The following is a 12113-nucleotide window of genomic DNA, read 5'->3' as shown; positions in this document are numbered from 1 at the left end:
AGAGGACCCCACCATGTGTCTTGGAGTCCTGCCTCCCCAGATACCTGCCTGACTAGGGGAAGAAAGAGACAGGCTAGGAGTATGGATCGACCTGCCAATGCCCATGTTCAGCGGAGAAGCAATTATAGAAGCCAGACCTTCTACATTCTGCACCCCACACTGATTCTGGGCCCATACTCCCAGAAAGATAAATAACAGGGAAGCTATCAAGAGAGGGGATAGGATATGGAGCTTTGGGGGTGGGTATTGTGTGGAAATGTACCCCTCATATTATAGTCTTATCAGTACTTACATTTTAAAAATAGAAAAAAAAAAGATAGTCTGACTTATTCTATAAATTCTACTATCCTTAGATATTGGCAAGAGAGTCAGTGTGAGAAAGGCAAGCACATCATATGTTTTATGCTAGACAGCAAATACTTGGCAATATTTTCTATTTAATTGATGGGTAGGAAGGTAAAGGGAATCCCAAGTCACTAAGTTTTGCAAAGAGGTTAACCAAATGAAGATAATAATAAGCCTTTATAGCAATGACAGTAATAACTTACTTAACTCTGCTTTAAATATATCTTAAAATTAACTTGTTAACTGTAATAGTGTAAGTTCTCAAATTCTAGGTTGAGGCAGACAATGCCCAGAACAAGGCTAAAGAGGAAAGGAAGCAGCAACAAGCAAGTGGCAAGTTTCAGGTAGTAGACTTATCACCAAGCAAATATTTTACAGGGTAAACCTACCTGTGACTTAGTCCCATAGGGAATTGCAGACTTTTTTCCTGAAGGAGAATGAATCATTCTTGCTCTCATGGGAATACCATGGGATACAATCTAAAGTAAAATCAGAAATGTCAACTTCTATTTCTATAATATGGTGCCAGGCTACTCTGATGGCTATCAATTTTAAAAAATAAAAATTATTAAAGAATAATTGACATATATTTGTCATCAACATGTAGTTATTAGATATCACTATAATAAAATCAAAAAGAATTGTTCCTGCAAATTTTGGTTTCTGAATTTTGTAAACTTTTGAATTTGAAACTGACTTAAAGTTCATGTGGTTTAAATGAGGGAAGTAATTCATTGTCAGAAGTTAAGTGATAAAAAGAGAATTTAAGTGATGCTTTCCATCATAGCAAAAGAAAGTAATGGATTTGGTATGAAATTCAGGACACTGAACATTCCACTACATACACAACAAAGAAAATTGTGAAAATGAAAATGGTGCATACAGTGACTTATATTATCATTCCAAAAACACGTTGTTAGCAGAGTGTGATCAGAAAAAGTATAATAATCCTGTTTATATTCCCAAATATGTTATGAGCAGTGAAAAAAAGGTTCACAACATGAACCCATATGAGAGAAATTTACTTCAGGCCCATAAACTTTTCAGAATGACCACTGTTTTGAGGAATCAGAGATTTTCACAATTTAGAAAGGTAGTCATATCATGGATATGACATAGCACCCAGTAAAATGTGGGACATCATCCTATCAAATAAAATATATCTGTGACACAACATATTCATACTAAATGAGAATTCTTTTTAAGGCTCATGTTTTCTGCCAAAGTGTAATGAAAAAGTTTTCTAGTTTCAAGACTTTTTGTGGGAAAGACACTATGGCCACATATAGTAAAATAAAAAAAAAATGTTTCTGTCTCTTTTCATCATGGATGCCACCTTAGTTCATGTACTCTATTTCTTTCCTTAAGATGGTTTTGGCAATTCTAGGTGTTTTCAGGTTCCAGATAAATGATTGTAGTGTTTGTTCTATTCTCTTAAGGAAGCTTGGTGGAACTTTGATGGGTATTGCATTAAATCTGTATATGGCTCTGGGGAGAATACTCATTTTGATGATATTTATTCTTCCAATCCATGAGCATGGGATATCTTTCCATTTCTTGGTATCAGTTTCTATTTCCTTGAGTAGCGACTCATAGTTTTCAGCATACAAGTCTTTCACTTCTTTGAAAGTATTTATTTCTAGGTATTTGATTGTTTTTGCTGAAACAGTAAATGGGAGTGATTTCTGGATGTCTTCTTCAGATTTAGTGTTTGCATAAAAAAATGCCACTGATTTTTGTACATTGATTTTGTAGCATGATACCTTGCTATATTGCCTAATAACTTCCAGTAATTTTCTACTGGATTCTTTAGGTCTTTCTATGTGTACTATCATATCATCTGCAGATAGTGAGAGCTTGACTTCTTCCCTTCCAATCTGTATTCCTTTGATTTCTTTCTCTTGCCTGATTGCTATGGCAAGAACTTCCAATACTATGTTGAAGAGTAACGGTGACAGTGGACAGCCCTGTCTAGTCCCTGATCTGAGGGGGAATGCTTTCAGCTTCTGTCCATTGAGTATGATGTTGGCTGTAGGTTTGCTATATATAGACTCCACTATCTTGAGGAATTTCCCATCTATTCCCATTTTTTGTAGAGTTTTGAGCATTAACGGGTGTTGGATTTTGTCAAAGGCTTTCTCTGCATCTATTGAGATAATCATGTGGTTTTTGGCTTTGCTTTTATTGATGTGGTGAATGACATTGATTGACTTACGGATGTTGAACCAGCCTTGCATACCTGGGATGAATCCCACTTGGTCATGATGAACAATCTTTTTGATGTGTTGCTGTATCCGGTTGGCCAAGATCTTGTTTAATATTTTGGCATCTATGTTCATCAGAGATATTGGTCTGTAGTTTTCCTTTTTTGTTCTGTCCCTATCAGCTTTTGGTATCAGGGTGATGTTGGCTTCATAAAAGGTGGAAGGGAGTATTCCTGTTTCTTCAATCTTATGGAATAGCTTAAGAAGTATGGGTATTAACTGTTTCCTGAAAGTTTTGTAGAATTCGTTTGTGAAGCCATCTGGTCCAGGACTTTTGTTGTTGGGGAGATTGTTAATAATGATTTCAATTTCTTTGTCTGTGATTGGTGCATAGTTCATGCACTTTGTGAGCAGAGATCTATCATTTTGTGGAGAGCCTAACACTAGAGTAATCATCAGATGGGATACAATATCCTGTGCTTCATTCTCTGGCCCACTCCAACTCAGTCATCTCTGGTGACTTTAAAAGTTTGAAAATCTTTGCACAATGAGTTTTCATTTTGTGGTTGTTAGCAATTGAACAATGCTCTGAATTAGGATAGAATTAAGATAATTCAGTTGTTGAAAAGCAGAATGTATTATTCTTATAAGAAAGCTGCATTAACAACATACCTGATCTTCTAGGCCAATGGCTTTCAAGGCTTGCCGTCCTCTATAAGAAAGGGCCAAGTTAATGCTTCTTCCACGTGCAAATTTAGCCACACGGATATCTAAGGCATTGGAAGTAGACACCATGTTACACACATTTCCTTGGACCTTTCTTGCACAAACTTAGCCGTGATATTAAGAATTCCTTTTCTCCTTTCAATACTAACTCTTGGTTTTCTTCTTTAACTGCTTGGATTCTGCCTCTCCTAGGCCCTTTGATAGCTATTGCAGTCCTATTGCTGATTGCTCCTTGCCTCATTCAATTCCTCAAGAAACGCATACATGACATTCATGTTACAGTGTAGAGGGTCTCTTTTCACCCTTACACTTGTATTCCTTTAGAGGAAATAAATGCTCTAACTGACATTGATCCATAAACACTGTTCATTAATTAAAGAAATAAGGAGGAGATGTTGGGATTATGTGTAAGCTTGATAGAGTTTAGGGAGAACTACCCCCATCCTTGGATGGAGGTCTGAGAAGATACCCTTTTGGTGAGTCCCTCTCAACCGAGGTGAGCAAAAAGGGGGGAAACTCAGACTTAGTTCTTTCCTTCTTGACTCTCAGGCCCACAGAAACCCCAATACTTCCCTCCATTAACTGCAGGCCACATGGCAGCCTACTTTAAGATTCACTTACTCAAAGTCACCTTCTGATCACAGAAGAACACACCTTATCACACACTCCTAGCAGTGCCCTTTGATGTCCTCAATTTGCATCAAACCTTGCTTATCTTCTCTCTATCTTGCCTTAACTGGTTCAACCCCTCTCCTCCCCTCAAACGCCTTTGGATAATTAAATGCCTGCATCAGGAGACTAATTATCTTGACCTTTATGTATCTGCATCAATTCTTGTCATACCAGCCCCCTACCATAGGGGCAAGCCGACCTTTAAGAAACCTGTAACTTCTGACACATTTCAATAATAATTCCCTTTGTTTGGTTTTCTATTTAACTTATGTCCACCTGCTAATAAAGGAGTTCTGAGCATGCTGCAGTCTCCCCAGTGTCTTTACTCTAGAAAGAACCAGTCCGTTACCTTTCCCCTGGAGATCATACCGCCAGAGACCCCCGACAGACCTTAAAACAGAGTGAGTATACTGGTGTGGTCAGGATTAAATTTAAAAAACTCATTACTGTTTTTGATGATTTTCATTTTTAGATAGTAACAGATTTCCTCTCAGGCAGTGGGGACCAGGCTTGAACTTGGGTCATGCACAGGGAAAAATACCACACTATCCAAATGAGCTATTCTGATGGCCCTGACCTCTTTAATGCTTTTTAAATAAAATAATTCACAGTAAATTTGTGTTAAATTAAATTTAGGCATTTTTTTTGGGTAGAGCCAGATGCTTTTGCAAACATGATTTGACTGCTCTCAGATTTCTTTTTCACTTAGATAAAGAGACAGAGAGACATGAGGGAGGGAGGGGCACCTGGTGGGGTTGCACCCAGTTAAGCACACATATCACTATGGGCAAGGACCAGGGTTCAAGCCCCCACTTCCCACCTGCAGGGGGGAACACTTTATGAGTGGTGAAGCACCTCTGCAGGAGTCTTTTTCTCTCCCTCTCTATCTCCCCTTCCCTCTCAATTTCTCTCTGTCCTGTGAAATAAAAAAATAGAGAGAGAGAGAGAGATTGAGAGAGAGAGACTTCATAGTTTCATGGGAACTTCTCCTGGTATCATGGCACTTAAATGTGGTTCTGGAGGTCAAATACATGGCAAAATATGTGCCCTATCCATTGACTTATTTCTCCCACTCCTAAATATCTGAATTTTTCTAGAAAATTCAACACTTCTTAAAAAATATTTCAATATTTAGAGCTAAAAATATCAGAGAATCAGAAGTGCATCTCATCCTTTCAAGTAATATCTTACCTTCCCGAGTTTCATATACATCAACTTGGAAATTTCTTTTTGCGAGAAAGCATGCATTTAAGGATCCAACCTGGAAATCAAAATGATGTTTTAATATTTTATCTGATTCTACAAATGTAGGACTGTAAGATCAAAATGTAACATCATGGAGACTTCCGGAGGCAGGGCTACGAGCAGCAGCAGATCTCTTTCTCTCCTCTCCTCTCCTCTCCCAGATCAACTAGGAATACCAAAGGAGACCACCTGGGACCGAAACAAGACAGGAATACGACTACAGGAACCCACCAAATGCATAAAGACAACAACGAGATACCATTTCACTCCTGTGAAAATGTCATACAACAGAAAAAGTAACAGCAGCAAATGCAGGAGAGGGTGTGGGGTCAAAGGAACCCTCCTACACTGCTGGTGGGAATGTAAATTGGTCCAACCTCTGTGGAGAACAGTCTGGAGAACTCTCAGAAGGCTAGAAATGAACCTACCCTCCGATCTTGCAATTCCTCTCCTGGGGATATATCCTAAGGAACCCAACATATCCATCCAAAAAGATCTATGTACACATATGTTCTTGGCAGCACAATTCGTAATAGGCAAAACCTAGAAGCAATCCAGGTGTCCGACAACAGATGAGTGGCTGAGCAAGTTGTGGTATATATACACAATGGAATACTACTCAGCTATAAAAAATGGTGACTTCACCGTTTTCAGCTGATCTTGGATGGACTTTGAAAAAATCATGTTGAGTGAAATAAGTCAGAAACGGAAGGATGAATATGGGATGATCTCCTTCTCAGTCAGAAGCTGAAAAACAAGATCAGAAAACAAAACAAAACAAAACAAAAAACAAGTAGAACCTGAAATGGATTTGGCGTATCACACCAAAGTAAAAGACTCTGGGGTGGGTGGGTGGGGAGAATACAGGTACAAGAAGGATTCAGAGGACCTAGTGAGGGTTGTATTGTTATATGGGAAACTGGAGAATGTTATGCATGTACAAACTATTGTACTTACTGTTGAATGTAAAACATTAATTCCCCAATAAAAAAAATGTAACATCATGTGTAGATTCACTCTACTAGCCCTAGTTGTCACATGCAATTATTCAATTATAAGTAGACTGTATCACTTGCAAAAACAAATGGATCAATTCGAGGTCATTTGGTTTTATTTCTCTACTTGTTTTGTGGAGATGGACCTCATGCGTACATGATTTCACCAGTACTGGGCTGACATTTTGATTCTGATAGGGAGACAAACAGGCAGACAGGGAGCTTCCTTCAGTATCACAGTACCTCTCATGTAGTCTTGAGACTTTAATTTAAACTGAACAACTGGCAAAGCATGCAACTTATCAGTATCTCTCTTGCACAAATGGCATAATTTTAGAGTTATTTTTTTTACTTCTTATAGTAAAATACATGTATTTTTATATTTGTGTATGTATGTACATAGATATATCTTTCATCTGAAATATCATTAAACATATGTACAGTAATAACTTGATAATTATTCATTCACTGTTTTATTATCCCTAGTCTCTACTGGTGTGTCTACAAAGTAGCAATTACCCAATAAAAATTTGTGGAAAATATCAACATGTAGTTGAGATTTTATTTTAAAATACCAAGCCAAGCTAAAGTTTCTTGAGCTCCTATTAAGTATAGTTGAATCTGACAAATTTTAGTGTCTAATGGCAACCAACCCAAATCCTTTTGCCTAGTAACACCTAATTTATTTAAAATGAGTCAGGAGCATAAATCAATGAATACTTACTATGTTATAACTATTATTGTAACTTTTTAACTATGGAGTTTCATTTTTGCATACGAATTTTTCAGAGTCCTCAGAATACCTGAATGTTGGCTAAAAATAATCACAAAATATTAACACATACCATAACAAAAATTATGCTCAAATCACAAGTTTCTGTTTTATTTATTTAATGTTTTTGTGAATGTACATTGAAAGACTAGTCCCTGAAAAATAATTCTGGTTCCAGAGGTAGAAAGCAACATAAGAGAAGAAAAAACAAAGCCCTAGAGAAAATACAAGAGAGGAATGAATTTTTCCTTGAGGGATGTGACTGACTGTCTTTCAAAAATGTTATAGGGGAAGTCCGGCGGTAGTGCAGCGAGTTAAGCGCACGTGGCGCAAAGCGCAAGGACCGGCATAAGGATCCCGGTTCGAACCCCGGCTCCCCACCTGCAGGAGAGTCACTTCACAGGCGGTGAAGCAGGTCTGCAGGTGTCTATCTTTCTCTCCCCCTCTCTGTCTTCCCTTCCTCTCTCCATTTCTCTCTGTCCTATCCAACAACAATGACATCAATAATAACTACAGCAATAAAACAACAAGGTCAGCAAAAGGGAATAAACAAAATTAATATACATTTTTTTTTAAAAAGTGTTATAGAGTATATCCCATTCAACAAATTCTTCTGCAATGTGACTGACACTAGCAAGCACTCTTTTATTATCAAAATAAAAGTCTTTCTACTTTCTGAAAATCTGGAAGAGTCTATGATGGTCTTACCAATCAGAGGCAATAAAAATGAAAGAAGACATTACTTCTTGTAATTTTTAAGTAGACTGAAGATTTTTATATCCTATGTTTTAGAAGCCAGTTCTCATGTAAGAAGAGAACCTATAGGTTGCCATGTGTCAAGAGTTTCAGCTGTGCTTTTCATCCCACAGTCAGCACCAACTGCCTGCTATGGGAGTGCACTATCTTGGATGACAAATGCAGACAGCCTTCAGAAAAATTTAGCCCCAGTCATATAACAGAGCACTCTCACATCTGAGGTATAATAATTGTTTCAAACCACTAAGTTTGAGAATGATAACAATAGATAACCAGAACAAGGGGGGATTGGTAAAGATTTCTTTTGAATTGTGCTTTGAAGGATAAGACTATTTTGATATGCAGAAAGAGAAGAAGTTGCTAAAATTAATCTTAGAAATTTAAAAATCAACTTTCAGGGCTGGAGAGATAGTTCACTGAACACATGGACCATATTCAAACTCTGGCATCACACAGGACAACTATAGTGGTTATCTATGAGGGTAGGGATAGGACACAGATCTTTGGTGACAGGGGTGGTAAAAACAAACTAACAAACAAACAACTAAATAAATAAATAAGTGATTAGGCTGCACAGTGTTCAGGGGGCCAAGGAGTCAGGGAGTGTGAACATTTTACATACCAGCTCATATAACTATAGTAGTCACACAGAATGGTGGCAGGGGAAGTGTATAGAAAAAAAAGATTAACATGTAATGCTGAAATCTTCCATATTATGAGAAAATATTACAGTGGATGATTGCTGATAAGTGAGGAAGACAAAAGATAGCATAAGAGGGATACAAATTACAATGAGATTACACATTTAAAAAAAGTAGAGGTTTTGAAGTTGTGATGTATACTAAGAATACTAAGGTAATAACCTACCTGATATGAACTGTGGGAGAAGGGTGAAAGACAATGGCCCTGAGACTTAAAATAAAGAGTTAGAAGATGTATTCAGTGAGTAAAATGAAAACACTGGAAACTTACCATAAAACCACAATACAGATCACCCTGTGGAAGGATTTGGAGGGAGTAAAGTAGCTTTATGAGAAGCTGGATCGAGGGAGAGAAATTCAGAGCTGGTGGGGATGAAACTGGGAATAAAGATTGTCTAGAAGATATCTAAGATTGATTTTGTAAATAAATAATTTACTTAAGAGATTAATTTTGTCAGTTTTCAGAAACCCCCTGTCTATGTGTGGGTTAAAGAGAAGTTCTTATACCTAGTAATTGTGTATGGAAACTATTAGTGAGGCCAGGGGCAAGCACAGGACATTATTTATTCTATTTTGAGTTCTCTATTAAACAAGACACTATTTATGGTACACTTGTGCATATTAGTATCTAAGATATCTAAGAATTTACATATTCAATTTTTTAAATAACTTGGTGCGTTAGGACTTCACCTCTCACTATCCAGTGATATTTTGACCACTTAACAGTCTTTATAATATTTAGTTTCTGTAGAGTCTTGATAGTTATCTTTAAAATGTAGTCATTCCCATTTAAACCATCATTTTTTAGAATGTTTATAAATTTAAATTTTGCAGAGCATTTCACATATTTAATATACTGAAAGATTAACCAAGAAATCCATGCCAAATTATACTGTCAAAAAAAAAATAAGAAAGCAGGGCCAGGTGGTGGCACACATGTTACAGTGCACAAGGATCCATGTTTGAGCCTCTGGTTTCCACCTGCAGGGGGAAAGCTTCATGAGTGGTTAAACAGAGCTGCAAGTGTCTCTCTCCTCTATCTCCCCCTTCTCTCTCAATTTCTGGCTGCCTCTATACAATAAATAAATATAATTTAAAAAAATAAAGTATTTGTTTAAATAAACTTTACTAGAGAGATGAGTGAGTGGGCGGAGCACAAGCATTTTTATTTTTTATTAGTGATTTAATATTTTTACAGTGTAAGAACTGCATCTGCTTCTTTTTAGGTTTTTCTATGCATATTATCATATCATAGTGAGAGTTTGACTTCTCTTCGAGTCCGTATCCCTTTAATTCCTTGCTCCTGCCTGTTTGCTATGACAAGAACTTCCAATACTATGTTGAGTAGTAATGTTATAGCGGGTAGCACTGTCTAGTACCTAATCTGAGGGGGGAATGCTTCCAGTTTTTCACCATTGAGTATGATGATGGCTGTAGGTTTGCTATATATGGACTCCACTATCTTGAGGAATTATCCATCTATTCCCATTTTTTGTAGCATTTTGATCATGAAGGGATGTTGGATTTTGTTAAAGGCTTTCTCTGCATCTATTTATATAATCATGTGGTTTTTTATCTTAATTTTATTGATGTGGTTGATTATGTTGATTGTTTTAAATATATGAAACCAACCTTGCATCCCTGGGATAAACCCCACTTGGTCATTATTTACAATTTTTTAATATACTGCTACAGTTGGCTAGAATTTTGTTCAATAACATCAATGTTCATCAGAGGTATCCATCTACAGTTTTCTTTTCCTGTTGTATCCCTGTTTAATTTTGGTATCAGAGTGATGTTGGCTTCATAGAAGGTGGAAGGGAGTATTTGTGTGTCTTCAATATTTTGGAAGAGTTTTGAAAGTAGAGGTATTAACTCTTCCTTGAAGGTTTTGTAAAGTTCATTTGTAAAACCATCTGGTCCTGGACTTTTATCCTTGGGAAGGTTTTTGATAACTGATTCAATTTCTATGGCTGTGATTGGCCTGTTAATGTTTTCAAGTTCCTCTTTGTTTAATTTGGGAAGTTTGTAGGTGTCTAGGAATTTGTTCATTTCTTCCAGGTTCTCTAGTTTGGTGGCATATAGAAGTATTTGGTGTTCATAGAAGTCTTACATGATATTTTAGATTTCTGTGTTGTCTTTTGTGATATGTCCTCTTTCATTTACAATCTTATTTATTTGAGTCTTCTCCCTTTCTTTGTGAGTCTAAAGGTTTATCGATTTTGTTTACTTTTTCGAAGAACTAACATTTAGCTTTGTTGATCTTTTGTATGGTTTTCTTATTTTCAATGTTATTTGTTTCTGCCCTAACTTTAGATATTTCAGTCCTTCTGGTTGCTTCTGTATCTGCTTCCCTTCTTATATCTAAAATCTGGATAGGAAAGGATACCCATTGAAAAGACTAAAAAGTTAGAGAAAGGTCATAAGATTTGCCTTTCTTATTGTGGAAAATAGGCCAGGCACAATATAAATAATAAGTGGTCAGTGAAAATTCACTGTAAGGGAATTATCTAGCAGTTTAGTGAGAAGGATTCAGAACCAATAAACCAATTTCTCCAGTTCCTAGAAATTCAAATATAAATATAGTAAGTGAGTTATAAGAGATAATGTTTGAAGAAAAACAGCAATTCTGTTCAGAGTATATCAGTTCTAATTCAGTGATTAGCTAATATTTTGTGTCATAGGTTACATAGTGTCCCTTTGCTTTGATTAAAATTTATCTCATAATCTAAAGAGAAGAGTGATTCAGATGGAGATTTCTGTTTGATTTCTTTCTGAGATTTACAGCTATTGAATTCTATCTCTCTAACAGTTTTCATTACGTACTTACTAGTGTATATAATGGTTAATCATGGAAAGAAGAGAGATTTGGGGCTGTGTGGACTCAACAGGACTAAATATAAGCTTGATTCATGAAAAGGCCAAGTGCTAGAGAGGATGAGGGCCAGTAGAATCTCTTGTACATTGTTTGAAGTTGTCTTATCAAACTGAAAATTGAACATTCTCTCAGCTGACAAACCAACAATCCCTCTTCAAGTCATATAACCAAGTGAAACGCTAGGAAACATGTAACAGAAAGTTCAGAGAAGCCATTTAATAAGTAACAGGGAAAAAAGACTGTAAAGAGCCAAAATGACATCATAGGAAAAGGAGCAAATAAATTAAGGTGTGCTAACACAATGATACTCAGTAATATGAATATTTTAATATTACTGTAAGTAAAAAAGGCAAGTTCTAGATGATATAATACTACATACTCCTATGAGATAAACTAAAACTAAACCACATTCACACATTCATAATTTTAGAAGCATATACATTTATTATATATATCAGGATGTATATAACATAATAGAATATATATTGCATGTATGTATACATAAAGCAAAAGGATGATGAGACAGAAGATTCAGGGCAGTGCTTAAAAGAGGTGAGAGACTTAGCGACAACAAAAAAAACAAATGACCCTATCCAAAAATGGGGAGAGGATATGAACAGAATATTCACCAAAGAAGAGATCCAAAAAGCCAACAAACATGAAAAAATACTCCAAGTCATTGATTGTCAGAGAAATATAAACAACGAGATACCACATCACTCCTGTGAGAATCAGAAAGGGTAGCAGCAACAAATACTGGAGAGGTTGGGGGACAAAGGAACCCTCCTGCACTGCTGGTGGAAATTAAATTGGTCCAAC

At 36.4% G+C, this 12113-nt stretch overlaps 1 protein-coding gene across 1 annotated transcript in view; it reads right to left on the bottom strand.

The window, feature by feature from the left end:
* KMO (kynurenine 3-monooxygenase) overlaps window positions 1-12113 on the bottom strand; it is a 53054-nt gene that overhangs the window by 31494 nt on the left and 9447 nt on the right. Inside the window, exons 2-4 of the mRNA XM_016192320.2 lie at window positions 5139-5208; window positions 3222-3319; window positions 735-824 (exon numbers count right to left, since the gene is read on the bottom strand). Of these exons, the coding sequence (XP_016047806.1) occupies window positions 735-824; window positions 3222-3319; window positions 5139-5208 (258 nt within the window). The remainder of the gene's footprint in view (window positions 1-734; window positions 825-3221; window positions 3320-5138; window positions 5209-12113) is intronic.

The sequence above is a fragment of the Erinaceus europaeus genome, chromosome 6, assembly GCF_950295315.1.
Source record: "Erinaceus europaeus chromosome 6, mEriEur2.1, whole genome shotgun sequence".
In the NCBI taxonomy this organism is placed as follows: domain Eukaryota; kingdom Metazoa; phylum Chordata; class Mammalia; order Eulipotyphla; family Erinaceidae; genus Erinaceus; species Erinaceus europaeus.
Note: the sequence above shows the minus strand (reverse complement) of the source record. Positions and strands in the feature narration are given on the sequence as shown.